Below are 17,498 nucleotides of genomic sequence, written 5' to 3'. Positions count from 1 at the left end.
CATTAGGGGTTTAAATATCTGGGACTCTCCACCATTTGGTTTGAGAACTGAAGCAGCCTTTTGGATGAGAAGTGAAACATTTTCAAGAAACTTAAAGAAGTCCAGTCACCTTTTTCAAACTCCAGAGACTACTGTGACCTAGATGACTGAGTACCTACACAGATGTACTATAGAGCTATTAATCCTGTGGTCATGTTGGAAGATGAGATCTTAGTTACTTATATCAATTTGGCTCAACAATCATAAAAACCTGCTACTGAAATCCAAAGATCAATTCACACTGTGCAAAAATAAAACGAAGAATTATAGCATGACAAACTTAACTTTATTTTCTGTCCTATTTCATAGAAAGTTTGCAAAAAAAAAAAAAAAAAATAGAAGAGATTCCTGAAAAACAAAAATCTAAAGTATGCCAGCGCACAAAGACTAACATTTCCCAACTAGGTAAGAATATCGTGCCCTTTTCACACCAAACCACTAGAGGGCAGTAACCAACTGCAGTGAAATACACTCCCCTCCTCTCTCAAGTGAGCACCTGTTTGCCTGTGGTTCACACATTAGAAAGGTTTCCACATTATTTAAAACAAATAGTTTACAATGGGGAAATAGCACACCTCACAGAAAGGGACCAAATAGAAAAAAGGTACAACATACAGGCACTATGCTTAGTTTTGCCTTCTTATATACGGATTTCCCCTTTTGGTTACCCAAAATGGATTCGGTCTTTTCTTTTTCTGCTAAACTGAAAACATGTCTTTGCAGTGTTAGCTCTTAGTGAGGCTCTGTGCTGTCTGGAGGTAGACAATTATCGTGGCAGTTGGGAACAGGTGCTAAGTGTCACTGTGTTTCTTTCTGCGACTGCGGTCTCCCAGCAGCCAGTATGCTTCCGTCTGCATCTCCATCAGCCTAGAGACAGTCCTCTGGAAGGCAAAGATCTCCTCTTCGGCTGTGAAGAGGGTAAGCTGCTCTGCTGCCTCCTGAATAACAGAGCCACCACCAGAGTTAGCGACAAATGCACTCAAAAGAGAGATGATTATGAGGCAGAAGAGAGGTTAGATCAACAGGTTTATGACTATAAAGTCACCAATTTATCCCCAGTCTGTAAATATGTGAAAGTGAATATGGCATTTCTGTGAACAGGGTCTAGATCTTTCCTGAAAACACAGAAATTTAGGGAACAACTTCAATAGCAGCAACAATTAAAAAAAAAAAAAAAAGACATCTGTGAAGAAATTCACACCCACTCACTTTTAAAACCAAAGTGATGATTCACCATGCCATGAGTGGGTACTGCAAAGCAGCTTGTTATTACACCAAAAAGGCAAATAATATGGTGATATTTGATACAACAGCGTAAATAATAGAGATGAGGTCTTACCCCGCTGAGGCCCAGGTCATCCAGCAGCTGCCGGTCCCTCTCATCTTCTCCTCCAGTTTGGACAAAGAGCCGGTCTAAAGGCGCATCCGCCAGCAGCACCACTCTCACCTTAGCCAACGGGGGGATATTTCTATAACATTAAGGGCTACGTATCTGTTTCCTGGTAACTTATACATTCATTGTTGCCTCGAATTATTGAATTTAAATTTCCAGTGTGGGATGTTTTATTGTCCCGTTGATGGTGTTTAAAAAAAACCCAAACAAATCAGATTTCCTCTTTGACAATAAAAGTCATATAATTAAAGTATATATGAAGTTAGCTATTATGAGCCCACTGATTTCCTGTTGCGACTTGTAGAAGTCTGTCTGAACAGGATGAAAGTGACAGGTAGTCTCTGGAGCTTGAAAAAGGCGACTGGACTTCTTTTTGTTTCTTGAAGACGTTTCACCTCTCATCCGAAAGGCTTCTTCAGTTCTCAACCAAATGGTGGAGAGACCCAGGTATTTAAACCCCTGTGGGCGTAGTCCCCTGGAGGTGGTTATGACCCTCTATTGATCATGTGCGTGAACACATGTGCCCAGGTGTGAAGAGGGCGTGGGTCATATTTAATCAGTGGTTTCAGTTGAAACCAATTTAGGACTCCGCTCCATTGTTTCCTGTGGCCTATTGAGGTCACTGGAACAAAGGTGTGAATGGGGGTTGAGACGTCAATCAAAACCCATGAAGTAGAAGCCTTCACTCGTCACATCAACTCAGTGGATAAATACATACGTTTTACCAGGGAGGACACCAGAGATAACAAGTTACCATTCCTGGACTGTGCGGTGCTTATCGAGGAAGATGGAAGCCTCAACATTGAAGTTTACCGGAAGCCCACACACACAGACCAGTATCTCCTCTTTGACTCCCACCACCCTCTGGAACACAAACTTGGGGTGATCAGGACCCTACAACACCGTGCGGAAAGTGTTCCCTCTAAGGCAGAAGGGAAGCATAAGGAACACACACACATTAAGAAAGCCCTCAAAACATGCGGTTACCCCAACTGGGCCTTCATCAAATCAGCTAAGATGCACAGGAATGAAGGCCAAACACAAACTACAGAGAATAGGAAGGACAAGAGGAACAACATTGTCATCCCATATGTGTCAGGCTTGTCAGAGAAACTCAGAAGAATTTTCTCCAAGCATGACATCTCAGTATACTTCAAACCAAGTCACACCCTAAGACAAAAACTGGTTCATCCCAAGGACAAACCCGCCAAACACAAGATCAGCGATGTAGTGTATGCTGTTCAGTGCAGTGAAGAGTGCTCGGACCTCTACATTGGTGAAACCAAACAGCCTCTTCACAAACGAATGGCACAACATAGAAGAGCCACCTCGACAGGACAAGATTCAGCAGTACATCTGCATCTGAAGGAAAAAGGGCACTCTTTTGAGGATGCCAATGTTCACATTTTGGACAGGGAAAACAGATGGTTTGAAAGAGGAGTGAAAGAAGCCATCTATGTCCACTGTGAACAACCATCATTGAACAGAGGAGGTGGATTACGTCACCAACTTTCCCCCGCTTACAGTGCTGTCCTGAGCTCCCTTCCCAGACGTCTCAACCCCCATTCACACCTTTGTTCCAGTGACCTCAATAGGCCACAGGAAACAATGGAGCGGAGTCCTAAATTGGTTTCAACTGAAACCACTGATTAAATATGACCCACGCCCTCTTCACACCTGGGCACATGTGTTCACGCACATGATCAATAGAGGGTCATAACCACCTCCAGGGGACTACGCCCACAGGGGTTTAAATACCTGGGTCTCTCCACCATTTGGTTGAGAACTGAAGAAGCCTTTCGGATGAGAGGTGAAACGTCTTCAAGAAACAAAAAGAAGTCCAGTCGCCTTTTTCAAGCTCCAGAGACTACTATGACCTGGATAACTGAGAATCTACACAGACAAAGTGACAGGTACATTAGCAAGGTTGTTGGCAAGGTGTAATGCAGATGAGCAGAGCTCAGCTAGAGAGGAGTTCCAAATTTCTGGGCCAGCAAAAAAGCAAAAAGCCACATTTGTGGATGAGCAGGATTAATACAAAGCAGTGCTGATGGTTCACATGGAAACTGGGTAACATGGAAACACACTGTGGAAAATGACACAACCAAGACTCATCTTTCATCACAGGGCAACAGGCTGAACTGCTCCTAAAACCTCCATCAACCATCACCAGTGCGAGCATCCAATATCACCTGTCAGTGTGCAAGACTGCGCTGCCCCAAGGGAGCACACATGGGGGCATGACTAGCTAAACAGTTGATACCTCATCCAGTTCATCAGGCCAGGAGAGAGACATGAGGTCTCAAGGCTTCCCATAACTCCTTTCTCCAGGCAAGGACTGGGACACCAGGGTTGTGCTTCATATACGGCTTCAGTATCCTCATAGATCATCAAAGATCACCACAACATATTCATATATACACAGAGCTCTGATCAGATGCTGCCTAGGCCACCTTTCAGAGTTCAGGATGCTCATGAGCAGTGTCTATATACTTTTCAAGTGTGTATCACATTTTATGGATGTAGTAATATTTCTAAGTAAAACTATATTAGAAATACTTAGGTAAGAGAGTAACAGAATTCACCCTTTTTGTTCTTATTTTTTCAGACAGATACCTTTTTGTCATAGAAGTTGTCTATGAGGGTGGTGAAGCGTCTGGCCTGATCCTTCATCGTCAGCGTCAGCACAGGAACGCGGCGGATGAATACTGTGTCAAAGAGCCGCGCCATCTCCAGGTAATCGCTGGCACCCAAAGCCTGGAGAGAAACAGAGCAGGTTAGACACCGAAACAAAGTCAGACCTGAGCTTCAAACAGATAGCACACCACAGAGGAGAGAGCAAATATTTCAGTAGTGCACATGTGCACAGCTGCTTCATAAAGAGTCACAGGCACTGTGAATTTTTTCACCCTGCACATATGGCCTGAAAAAAAGGCAACTGTGATGTGAGGGCACCTCGTGCAAAAGGTTCTTGCTGTTGTAATTTTCGTCCTCGTCCTTGGTTCTTTGCCATTCAATTTGATTGCTCTTAAAATTAATGAGGACTCGCCAACATATGCCAGAGGAAGCCTTGAAGCTCGCATGCCTTCTAAAACTCGCTGCTGTCCATCAGGGTTGAGACTTTGCACACACTACACACTTTCTTTTTGAGGCACAGTTGGCACAACTAATCATAAAAATTGTCAATAGACTTTCTTTTTGACATTGAGCAGAAAATACCTCATCCAGTTCAAAGGTTGGAACAATAAACGGAGCATAGAGGTAATACAGGGACAAGACGAGTGCTTCGAATTTGAGCGGTTTTGATTAGCAGTGAGTGGATTTTGTGTGTATCAGGGAGTAGCATGTGAACAATAAGCAGTCCTAATCGGTTCTCTGTTGGTATAATGTGTAAATGCTGTGTTGAAGCACAAACCTGAGATAAGCTCGACTTGAACCGCTTCTTGTTTTGCACTTGAAGTTTTATGAAGCCAAAAGAAGTTAAGTGTAATTATGTAACGGTCCGTTTTGTTTCACAATGAGGCAAATTAAATGATCTTAACAGTACTCACTCTGCCACACAGCTCATCAAAAGTACAGTCAGCGATGGTGCCGCAGGTCTTTTCTAGAGTCACATCTCTGCCCAGCACAGAGAGCACCCGAGGACCTGTAGCTATAGAAACACGCACACACACACACACACACACACACACACACACACACACACACACACACACACACACACACACACACACACACACACACACACACACACACACACACACACACAGATGGCTATAGTATATAAATGTACACTGTGTTGTTAAGTTAAAAGTAAGCAGTAGATTCATGAAGTTTGCTTTATTTCATATTGACAAATTTTGATCTTTTAAACTTTCATATAAAGTAAAAACAAAACAATACAAAAGATAATTTACTAACTACATTGTAATTCAATTCTAACAGTGTGTGACAAAAACTGCACAAACAAGCTTTAAGGTCCAGTTCTAAAAGTAATTTAAAAAGCTAAATTCAAGTCCAGGGTTTGGTTTTACTTTACAATTGTGTAGCTTTTTTTTTCCCCTGCTGAATTAAAATATATAAATGACATGAAAAACATCACAAATAGTCCAAAAAAGACACTTTATGATTGCATGTATCGTCTGTGTAGTTTGACCCTGATAAATGTTATTCCTCTGGGCCACAGACTTCCATCGTTGTACCAGAACTATTAAAACTATGTGAGTGAGCCACCTCGTGGGTTTATGTGACATGAGCATGAGGAGTGAAAATAGTCTTCTGTAGATGCACTAAAACATCCTGTATGACTGAAAGATCATGGTGGTCACAGTACCCAGGTGATTTGGGAATCTAAAAAAATATTAAAATTAAAAGTAGTAAAAAAAATATTTGGATACATTTTTAGGCAAATGTTTTAACAACTGAGTAAGAAAGATTGGGGCAAGGTATAGGATATTTAGACACTAATATATTGTTGATTTTGGTCTTTTCTTTATATATGGTATAATTTTGATGTGTCCTCATGTAACAGAGAAAACTAAAAAAAAAAAAAGATTTTTCTTAAAGTTACTGTCTTCCTTAAATGTCCTTACCACTCTTTTGTCTTAATGAGAGCTCCTCAAACAGTGCATCCAAGAAGGCCTCTGCACCAGGCTCCCCTGTGCTGCACAACACACATGCACCAGCGCACACGCACAGGCAGCGAAACAGAAAGGAAATAATAGGATATGAAATTAATAATGTTGAAGTGGCCACATCAAACGGTGGCAGCAAGGAGAGCAGGGAGAGGGGTACTTAGCTTTTCACTCCATCGGTATAAAACAGGATGTTAGGCTCTAAACACAAGCATTAGCCTGTGAATGCACGTCAAAATGAGATTGTGAAGTGTGTGTGTGTGCGTTTGTGTCTGCGTGTGTGTTTGTGTTTTAACTCAAGGTAAAAAGGGTGTGATGTACTCTATTTACATACAGTGAAAAGACGAAAGCACTTGTTTGTCTGCGTGTGCGAGTTCCTAACAGCGCATATGTAACAAGGAAAATAGAAAACTAGCTTTTAAAGCTCTGCCCTTTTCTCATATTCTATTGATTCCTCTTTTTAGTCCTTTCATGGATCTCTCAAGGTAATGCAGGTCTTTATAAACCTCCCAGCCTGCTACTCCCTCATTTATCCATCGGTTTGCCTTTTTCTTTCTGTCCAAACTACATGATGTGCACAAGCATTTCCCATGTGTGTGTGTGTGTGTGTGTGTGTGTGTGTGTGTGTGTGTGTGTGTGTGTGTGAGAGATGGTAAATGCTTGTGTGCATGATGGGCATGCAGTTTAATGTCAACTCAACCTGACCTCTGCACAAACTCTGGGCTGAGTTGGACCATAAACAGGGAAGCAAATAAGTAGTGTGTGTGTGTGTGTGTGTGTCTTACAGGTAGTAAAGTTTCCCTGCTGCAGCCTTTTCAAGCTTCCTGTAGTCAATCCCAGTGTCTAAGCAGACGATGTGGCAGTATTCCTGTTATCATGTACACACAAACACAGCATACACTAGGACAAATGTTTAGTTTATATCTAAATCCAATTAACCTACTTTCATTTAAAATGTGCAGGTTATTTTTCATTTTCTTTTGAGGATAACATTTGTCCATGAGCTTGATGTTATTTATGCAGACTGTTGTCTTTTGCTTGCAGTTCTCTACAACCTGTATGTACCCATACGTAATGTCAAAAGTGGACAATTGGTGCCCCGTTTCTCCACTTCTTTCACACTAAAATGGATACAGATTAAATGATCAAATTAAATGACGGGGCAGCACAGAAGGCAGCCGGCATCTTACTATCCTCCGACAGCTTTGAGATTTCGTGTCAGCTGTTCTTGGTTTGCTGAGCTGATCCATTGTTCTGTAGCTATTCAAGTGCGTTACAGCAAGGGTGAACCTGCGATGCAGAGTTCAAACTTTTCCGCATAGAGTAAAACGTCAACAGGATTCATGTCAGGGAGTACAGCACAAACTATAATCATCATCTCCACTATTCTATCAAAGAAAAGAGAGGAACTGCATATCATCCCATCCAAGCCATCATCGGCTGACTGAGTATTCAGCGACAGCTCCAGTAAATTATGAAATCAGTGAATTTCTGCCACTGGCCTCCTTAAGCTGCAGGATAATTAGTAATCATCACAAAGCAAGGGGACGGAAATACTCTATTCTTCTCTGCTGTCAACTTTTTATCTCCGTGTCCGCTCACACAAACGGGGTTCCCACTCTGAGCCAATTGGCTGAATCAGGCTTAATAACAACCTGACAAACTCGCCCTCCCCCACGCACAAAAGGGAGGTGTCATTTCATCAACCTACTGTGACCCCACCAACGGGTAAATAGTCCCTCCAGAAAAGAAAAAAAAAGAAAAAAAAAAACTTGTCACTATTGCCGCCACATCATTAGTATCTCAGTTTGTCTTTTCTCCTGCCATCTTCAACTCCCTCCCTTTATGAACCTCGTCTCTACCTACGGTAAAGGCGGCTGCTGCGTTTCTTGACGGAGGAGCGAGGTACAAATAAGAGAGGGGAAAAGAAGGAGGAATGGAAACACAATCAGTGATGATGATTCCATTGGTTATTTATAATCAGATGAGGCTGAGGCCCCGCGGGTCATTACTTGATTATCCATCTTGAGGGGATTGTCAAGTTCTCACTCCTCTAAGATTTTTATCCGCCTACACATTGTGGTTTCGCAGCCTCCCCGCACCCCAACGCCACCACCGACACACTCCTCTCACAAATGTAGTCAGTCTACTTTGCAACTTTTAATCTTATCTTAGGCAGCTCCTTCAGTTTAATCTGCAAATAGTGGCATGCAAATTGTCAGGTGGATGAATGAAGGGATTATTTGTTTTAAGCAAAACTGATAAAAAAAACAATTTGCTGGGCTGGAAGTGGAGAAAAATATTTAGGTTGTAACACATTTGTTTGTCAAAAGGGAATGTGTGCGTCTTTTTTGTAATTTTGAAGGCTAATATTTGATTAATTTATCTATTTGCAATACTTTCAAGTTTCTCAAGAAGACCGTTTTAAAAAAAAATTATTTTCTAAAATGATCAAATCTTTAGATTGTGGCTTGCTAATTGAATTAAAAGATAAATAGGAAACTGTTATTGGCATTTTTATTTTAACTATTAACTGAAATACACACGAAAGATTAAACCATTAAAGAAAAGAAGTGCAGCTCTATGGTTTATTAACATCAGGAAACAATATTAGGTTTTTAGACTGCTGGTGCAAAAACGAGGCAAATGTGTCGCCAATTCATCGAAAAGGACCAAATTAAGAGTTTCCCTGCTCGCATGAATGCATTCACCAGCTCAGACACAAGAGAGGGATGACAGACATGAGAATCAGAGACTCTTTAGAAGAAAGTCATCCAAACACATGTAGCTCCAATCATGTCATTGTCCGAGCTGTCCGCTGCTCTTACTGGACAGCCGTTTAGCATAAAAACAGAGTGGCTTTTTTTCTTTTTTTTTTTACCCCCGTGCTCCCTCCACTCCCCCCGTGCGCCCACTCCCTCCACGACATATCTTTCTCTATCCTTTACTCCTCAAAAAGTTGCTTTTGAGTTTTTCAAAGAGCGCGGTGCCATTGAGCTGCAACAAAAGCCAAGGATAGCTGACTATTGGGCCCTGATGAGGTCCACTCCCTCATTACCCAGCAGCAGAAAACATTTGATGCTTTTTTTTTGTTTGGCCTGGAGAATTGACCAGGCCTCAAAGAAATGCAGGGTGGGAAGGCTGAAAAAGAGACGGAGGGGGGAAGAGAGGGGAAGAGGGGAGGAGGGGAAAGGTTGTCGTTCATTCAACCGTGTGTGTCTTACAGCCTTGTGTGGAGGGACAGGGAAAAAAAGTGGGAGGTGGCAGGGACAGAGGGGTCGAGAGAGAGAGAGAGACGGGGGGAGAGAGAGAAAGCTTAAAACAGTGCCTTTATGCTGGCAAGTTTTGGACGACTCTTCTGACATCAAAGTGTTTTCACTAACTGGGGAGCTGCTGAGTGTGTGTATGTGTGTGTGTGTGTGTGTGTGTGCGCGCACAAGAGGGCTGGGGGTGTATCTGGTGATTTTATTCATTCTTAGGGAGTCTGGGGGGAGGGAGGGGGGTACGTGACAATGTGAACACCCTAATTACACCTAATGATCTATTCCCTTAAAGTGTGACTGCCTTGGGCCAGCAATGGATTGTTCTGCAGGGTCATTCTCACAACCTTCTCCTGCCTCGGCTGCTCCTCTTGGGGAAACATCGTTTGAGTTGGAGGCCCCATCTTTTGTGATCCAGGACCCTACTGGACCCCCCCCGGCTCTCAACCCCTCGAGTTTTGTTGGCCCAGGACCGAACCAAACCGTAACTCGGGGAGCGCTGTCCTACCTGCACCTGGCCAACAGAGGCTCCATATGTTGATAGTGGCAAACAGAAGCAAAACATGGGCTATTTGCAGCAGTTGAGCAAATGAAAGCGCTTCACAGGAACAGAGTTTAAGACTGCTACTACTTAACATTACAAAAATATCTCTCTGATCGTCCTTTATCATATAAACCCGCAAGACCTTTACAAGTGTACTCCACGAATTAAGACTGCTGGACTTTCTGTGGACAGTTAAAAAAGGATCAGTGCAGCTGAACAAGAGATTTCACCTGGTGTGCACATTATGCACAGTGCATCTCAGACTTTGTGCACCTGCCTCGGTAAAACTTCTTTTTAACATATAATATATGTATATTAGTACGCCCCAACACCTGTGAAAAGAGCTTGATGTGCAGAAATTCCTAAAATAATAATACTATAAATCCCAAGCCTTGATTTAAGTGTCCATAAAAGTATTAGTAAGATGATTACCTAGGTCTCAAGTTAGATCATGTTTTGGGTGCAGGCTCAGCTTCCCTGCTGCTGCCTATAAAGATACTGATTAGTGAGTAACTGTACATTCTGGTGTATTCACATGGATGTAAATAAATAAATTCTAACATTCAGAAGAAATGTCTTATGCTTAATTAAAACGTGCAATCAAAAATTATTAGAAATAAGAAACATGGTGGCTGATTTGAATGATTAAAGGCATTCAGATCATTAATATTTATAAAGATAGTCCCAAAATACCATTTCTGTCAGGACCACCATAGTCAAAAATAGTTATTTCCATCTATAGTAATTTGTATTTGGTGGTACAGCTCTGTTCTGGGACCTCCCCGCTGCTCTGTGAAAACAGCAGAAAGAAGAGAGCAGAACAGAGCAGGTATCAGTGACTAAAGATGTCACATTGATGAAGTCAGATGCAGCATAAAAAGGATGAGCTGGGGTGAATGTGGTTTGCATAGTGACTTGGGCAGGCTAAATCAGCTTAAATAGTACCTTCATGTGAAATTTGCCAGCTGATGTGGGCTCCTGTCGAGATCAACTAACCTACCGGGATCGCAACTCAGCTTGACTTTATGGCTTTCTGAGGCGGCCGGACTTTTACTGCCTGTCATTTCCTGGTTGTCTCTGTGGCTGTCCAACATAGTCAAAAATGCACCCCATAAAAGTAGAATTAAGAGACATTTCTGTGTGTGCTTATATTACACATCTGACATCTGAACACACTTAGATTAAAACACAGGAAAACATCATTTACCCAAACTGAGCCAAGGTAACGGCAATAATTAAAATTTAGGTAACAATTAGGAGCCTGGTTTGTTTCCTCGTGTTCAAAAGAAATCGATTTGTCCTGGCTTCAGAAGAGAGAGAGAGAGACACTGATATGAAAGAAGTGAGCTTTGGCCTCGAAGCACACTGCCATTAAATGTTCGAAAAGACAATAAGTGTCATCAAACATCAAAATCCATTTGATTTGAACTCTCAGGCTTCCGGCTCTTCATACATGGTCCTTCTTACCAAGGTCTTCAGTGGAGGACCACATCCCTCTCATTCTTCAATTTTTCTTTTCTCTCTGTCATTCTGTTTTGATTTATACATTTTATTTTCTCTCATCATCAACTGCTCAGCACATAGCCAGTATTGACAGTGACACACAAAAAAAGAGAGATTGAAAGTGGATCAAAAGAAGGGTTAAAAACAGATAGAAACTCAGAGATACTCAAAGTTGCCTCAGGGTTGTTGTCATGTTTTCCTCCCCTTGGCAGCTTTGTGCGCAACTGCAATCGAACAAGTGGAGGGAAAATAAAGTCACTATTCTGCTACCAAAATACAGAGACCTGACCTTGGGTGAGTAAAGCCAGCGAGCAGAACAGGATAGTGATAGAATAAAGAGTGGGGATAGATGGGTGGAGAGAGAGGATGGGCAATGAAAAGTGGAGTGGAGAGCGAGGACAGTTTGCGAGAGAGAAAGAGTGTCTTCGCTACAATACTGGCAGCATCCATTAAAAAAAAAAAAAAACTAAAATCCCGTATTTCACAAAACTCTGAGCTTTGCAATGGCTGCAAAGAAAAAGAAGCCTGAACAACTGAATAGATTCACAGATGGAGTCTACAGAGATGCTACAAAGGATGAGAAATTACAAATGACTGTGTGGATGAAAAAATAGTAAACAAACTAAATGATGAACAATGAAAAAAATGGACAGGGACTTTTATATTAAAGGAAGTTCTCTGTGTTCTCTGTGTGGCGAGCCCTTAAAACCACTGGACCTGATGTGGTGATTTCTTATTTTTAAGAATAAGAAACTGGTTGATTGTGGAGGATTGGGTGCTATAGCGAGAAAGGTGACCCAAGTAATCAGAAGTCAACAGTTAGATAAAGACATCATCCCAGGCGGACAAAAGCAGCGGATTAACCCCTACCACTCCCACTCAGGTGATGAGGAGAAGAGGTCAGAGGCTGTTTTTACATGTTAACACCCCCTTTCTCTTCTGCACTCACCATAGAAACAATCGCTGGCACACACATGCGGGAGCGATCTGCATCGAGTAAGGGGAACCTGCACCGCTGCTCCCTGCAAGCATTAATTCGATCTATTAAGGGTCAGCTAGTTAGCAAAGTGACCCCCGCTAAAGCACACTTTACAGGACAGATCACTATAGAGAATCCATAGCACACCCCCCCGACCAAAAAAAAAATCCCCTGAACCCTACAACCAGATGGCCTCACAAAGGGGAACATGGGATCCTGAAAGAGAGGAGCCAGTATGGGGCAGAGAGGGACAGCAGGCATTCAGGACCTTGATGAGGGTGGATTAGAGAGGGCAAGGGTGCTGCTGCTGGGCTAGCGGGTAGGGAGCAGGGTGACTCCAAGACTCTATAACTTTTAGTGTGTTTGATTGCATGTGTGTGTGTGTGTGTGTGTGTGCATGCGTGTGTGCGTGCATGTGCGTATGCGTGTGTTACAGTGGTTTAACACAGGTTAAAAAGCACCTGTGCTTTGCACACATATTCACTTTGATATTTGTACATAAGAGATTATTATTAGGTCCATATAACATATTGTTTATTATAGCGAGAGCCAAACCAGAGCGTTAAGGTCAAAAATGGAAAAAGAAATTCAGCTCATGCTAAACATTCTTACCTAGATACCTAAATATGCTCAGCTGTGATGGCATGTTAAGTAATTTTATGCAGATTATTGTAAACAACCAAGTTTATTGGACAATCTTATTTCTAAATTAGTTCGAGTGACTTTTTTTTCTATATTTCTTTAACAAATTCACCATCATAGTATAGTCAATAACTAATATATCAGTGGCAATTTGTTTTCTGAAATAATTTAAAAACTAAAATTTCAAAAGAAAAAAATAACTGATAAGTTGTTCAATATTGTCTGTATAATTCTGTGTACAGGTTTCTATTAAAAACAAATGAGGCATAACCAATAATAACAGTTTCATTCAAAAAGCCACAAAATTCAAGTAGCAGTACGAGTGGTCATTTTCAGAGCTCTCACAAGAGAGCATTTAACTACTACTTCATACCATGAGTGTGGCTGAGCCAGACCTTAGCTGAGGACTGCTTATATGACTGTGTGTGTAAAAATGTCTCTATTCAAACTGAAACTAATAATATTCTATAGATAATCTCTAATAAAGTCAGCATGGGGCATTAAGGAAACTTTTAATTTTGCTAAATTAGAACATATCACCTACCCTACATAAAAGAAACAATGCCAGCCCAGGTTGATTCCATCACTGGTTATATGAAGCTGGAAAGTTACACAGCTCTGGTGCCTCATGCTTACAGTACTTCACATTATTCAATTATGAGTTTATACGGTATGTTTAGTGTTGGAGGAGTGAGCACAGTAAGTGAGACCTTTGCTGGTGATCTGATTTGTCTCTCGTGGCAGCAGTTTCCCCTCCACACAATCTTGGTTTTGAATTCTTAATAATTCTAAACTGCTTACTTTGAATTCTTGCCTTGCATGAGAAACTGCAGTGACGACAATGGTTGTCTTTACTGTGTAGTCAAAATACCAACAAAAGGTGCAAGAATGCTGCCCTCCTCTGTTGCAAAATGCATGACAACAAATTAATATGCAATTATTTATGATCATGATCACTCCAAACACATCAATGATCATCTGGGATGCAGGCAGGATAATAGTGCTACCTGCTTAAATTGCAAAGTAGATTTTTCCCTAGAAATGCTCCCCCCCCCAACACACACACACACACACACACACACACACACACACACACACACACACACACACACACACACACACACACACACACACCACCACCACCACCACACACACACACTTTTGAAATGCAAGCAGTCTGGGTCAGTCACAGCTAGTCCACCCATCTCCCACTCTCCCATTCACATTACCTGTACCCACTCACACTCTTTCCATCTCTCTCCGCCTTTCTCTCTCTCTCTCTGAGTCTTTCAGTGTGCCCTGGTATGATCAAAGACAGCTTTGTGACACTGTGTGAAGCATCCATGAAGCAGAAAACATCAAACCACTAAGAGCAACTTGCAAAAAGACAGACACTGAGGCATACATGCAAGTGTGTGTGTGTGTTTGTGTGTGTGTGTGTATGTGATAAACAACTGAATAAATTAGAAAGACAAGAGAGAGGGATGACTTTGTCTCTACCTTCAGCACATCGATGAAAGGTAGGAAGGTGTCCCTCTGAAGTCCATTTTTGTACAGATCTGAAAGCGAAAGGGAGGGCCTGTATTAGAGCTGCTGTTTAGCCTTCTAATAATGTCATCCCCTCGCCACAGATTGGCAGATAAAGTGGCTATTGATGAACTGAAGGATGGGTGGGGAGGCACGACAAAAGGACTGGGACCAGGGGAGAAAAATGGATTTCTCTACCGGCAGCGGCAGCAACATAAAATTCATTACATTCCCAAACAATGGTGGCCAGAGAAAGGACTGTCGCCTTTTCAGCACGGACAATGTCCACAGCAGCTCGCTGAATAGAGGTTTCAATTAGCTCGGCTGGAACAAATTACATCTGAAGTAGCATCCCTGATAGACAGATAAAACAGATAGGGATTCACACACAAACAGGGACAAAGGCGCATACACAGCGAGGCTCAAGCTCTCTCCAGCTGCGAATGCAAACAAGTGGCTGTTGTTGATGTTTGGACTTAAGCTTACTACAGTAGGACCTGACACACAAATAACCTTTGCTTAATAAATCCTATACTGTAATGGACTGTGCTGTATGAGACTGGAATATTCCAAAGGTTAAAGGAAGAGAGTTCGGTGTTTTCGGACATACTTTTCTATTTCTTTTATTGGTTCAAATAATTTCAAAAGATCAGAAACACCCATACTATGGCTCTGCAGTACTATGTCTAGTGCAATGCTATGCAGTAAGTATGATTGCTTCTATACTAATGAGATACCATATAATGTTTAATTAGTAAGAAAATTTAAAAAAGAAATTCCACCTTCTCTCAAGTCTAAGATTTTACATATTAAGATATTGTATAAGAAAAGATTATCTAGTCCTTACCAGGTCTTAAAATTTGGTAAATATAACCCAAGATGAACAACAACACATAATGCATTACATGTCATTATTTATTTAACAAAAAGCCACAATGCAAAAGCAAGTGTATGAAAAACTAAGTACTCCACATGATTCAGTAGCTTATAGAACCACCTTTTGTAGCAGTAACTTGCAGTAATTGTTTTCTGTATGATTTTATGAGTCTCTCTCGTCCTTGTGGAGGTCTCTTAAGGTCCTGCCACAGCATTTTTTTAAATCAGGCTGAGGTATGGACTTTTACTGAGTCACTGCAGCACCGTGATTCTTCTCTTTTTTTTAGCAATTCTGTTGTAGATTTGCTGCTGTGCTTGGGATCATTGTCCTGTTGCATGACCAAGCTTTAGCTCAGGGGTATTTAACTCCAGGCCTTGAGGGCCGGTGTCCTGCAATTTTTAGATGTGTCCCTGATCCAACACATCTAATTGGATGGGACATCCACTCCTGGGAATATTAGCAGCTGTCTTGAATGTTCTCCACTTGTGAATAATCTTTCTCACTGTAGAATGATGGATAAGATGATAGATAAGAAAAATGAGTGACGTGGATATTTTATGTCTTGTTTGCCATTCAGTTGTTTAAAAAGATGCTCTAGAGGCTCTAGATGCTTCATCCCCATACAGCTGTCAGTCATACAGGGGAGTTAGCTCTAGAGACAAAAAATGCTTTTTGTAAGAGCCTTTAAAACATGTTTATTACTGGTGTAAATTTGAGGATTTTTACTTGGGAAGTTTATGGCCTCTGTGGATAGTTTCCTTCTTTATAGCAACTCAAACGAGGTCAACTTTAGGAGGTAGGCTGATTGGCTGCTATTACTGACAGGTGCCCAACACAGGAAACTATAGTTAGTCAGCGTAGACTGACTACAGCTAGACCTCATCTCTGCTAATTGGGCTCACTGCACTAAATCTCTCTACTGTGCATTCTGGAGCATTTTAATTTAATTATCTGAAAAAGTAATATGGTATAGACATCTAAGAATTCTGTGAAATTCTAGTATTTTATTTGTCAGTTACTCTGCACTAATTAGAGGACATCTATGTCTGTTCAATGCACGAGTTTATGAATGCATCTTACTAGCAAAGCTGTCTAATGATCCACCCTCTCATCCAAATATGGTCACTTCTTGCTCAAAAACAAACAAACAAACAAAAACAACCCTCCACCCAACACGACTATGGGAAAAATGCTAACATTGAGGCTTCAAAATGTGGAGTCCAAAACCACTGATCCATTTTAAAACATAATCTTGTTTTGCCTGCTCCCGTTCGGGATTGCCACATGGCTCTTCTGTCACACCAACCCTCTGCATGTCCTCCTTCACTACATCCATGAATCCTCTCTCTGATCTTCCTTGTTTCCTCCTGCCTGGCAGCTCCATATTTAACATCCTTTCTCCAATATATCCACGATCTCTCCTCTGCACATGTCCAAACCATCTCAGCCTCGCCTCTCTAACTTTGGCTCCAACCTGAGCTGTTCCTCTGATGTACTAATTTCAAGTCCCATCCATCCTTGTCACTCCCAATAAAGATCTTAGCATGTTCAACTCTGCCACCTCCAGCTTGGCCTCCTGTCATCATAGCAGGTCACAAATCACCCCTGATACTCTCCACTCACTCCTTCACTGGTACACCTGTCAGCCTCCTGCCAATTTTTTATAATGTGTATGGATAAAACTTTAATTTTGCACTTGCACTCTGCAAGTTTCCCTGGTCTGCCATTGCTAACTATATACTTAGATAAAAGTAATATTAAAGTTGCATTTGCTGCTACTTCAAGTTGCTGAAGTTTATCTACTGCTAAGATAGCACATGCAGACTCAATAGTGTGAGCCTAGATAACAGAGGACAGGAAACCAGGTAGTGTGCTGGGTGACCAGCAGGTGACCAGACTGGTGTAGCTCTACTAAATAGAAAGGAGACATGTGACACTCCACATATTTACTGGAATTGCATTGAAACATTATTAAGTAGAGCCTAATAACTAAAAAATGTTGCAACCAGTGGAATTAAATGGGTTAATGTATTTTATAATGAGGGTGCCACACTCCAAAAAAAAAAAAAAGCCACCATTTACCACCCTATCCCTCTTCAA

General features: G+C 41.6%; 1 protein-coding gene across 1 annotated transcript in view; it reads right to left on the bottom strand.

Annotated features, from left to right (window-relative positions):
• Positions 1 to 416: 416 nt before the first annotated feature.
• afg1lb (AFG1 like ATPase b) overlaps positions 417 to 17,498 on the bottom strand; it is a 29,489-nt gene continuing 12,407 nt past the window's right edge. Inside the window, exons 7-13 of the mRNA XM_030721097.1 lie at positions 14,495 to 14,553; positions 6,852 to 6,934; positions 6,025 to 6,095; positions 4,984 to 5,084; positions 4,049 to 4,189; positions 1,379 to 1,486; positions 417 to 977 (exon numbers count right to left, since the gene is read on the bottom strand). Coding sequence (XP_030576957.1) covers positions 831 to 977; positions 1,379 to 1,486; positions 4,049 to 4,189; positions 4,984 to 5,084; positions 6,025 to 6,095; positions 6,852 to 6,934; positions 14,495 to 14,553 — 710 coding nt within the window. The 3' untranslated portion in view covers positions 417 to 830. The remainder of the gene's footprint in view (positions 978 to 1,378; positions 1,487 to 4,048; positions 4,190 to 4,983; positions 5,085 to 6,024; positions 6,096 to 6,851; positions 6,935 to 14,494; positions 14,554 to 17,498) is intronic.

The sequence above is a fragment of the Archocentrus centrarchus genome, chromosome 24 (assembly GCF_007364275.1).
Source record: "Archocentrus centrarchus isolate MPI-CPG fArcCen1 chromosome 24, fArcCen1, whole genome shotgun sequence".
Taxonomy (NCBI): domain Eukaryota; kingdom Metazoa; phylum Chordata; class Actinopteri; order Cichliformes; family Cichlidae; genus Archocentrus; species Archocentrus centrarchus.
This window is presented reverse-complemented; position numbering and strand designations above follow the sequence as displayed.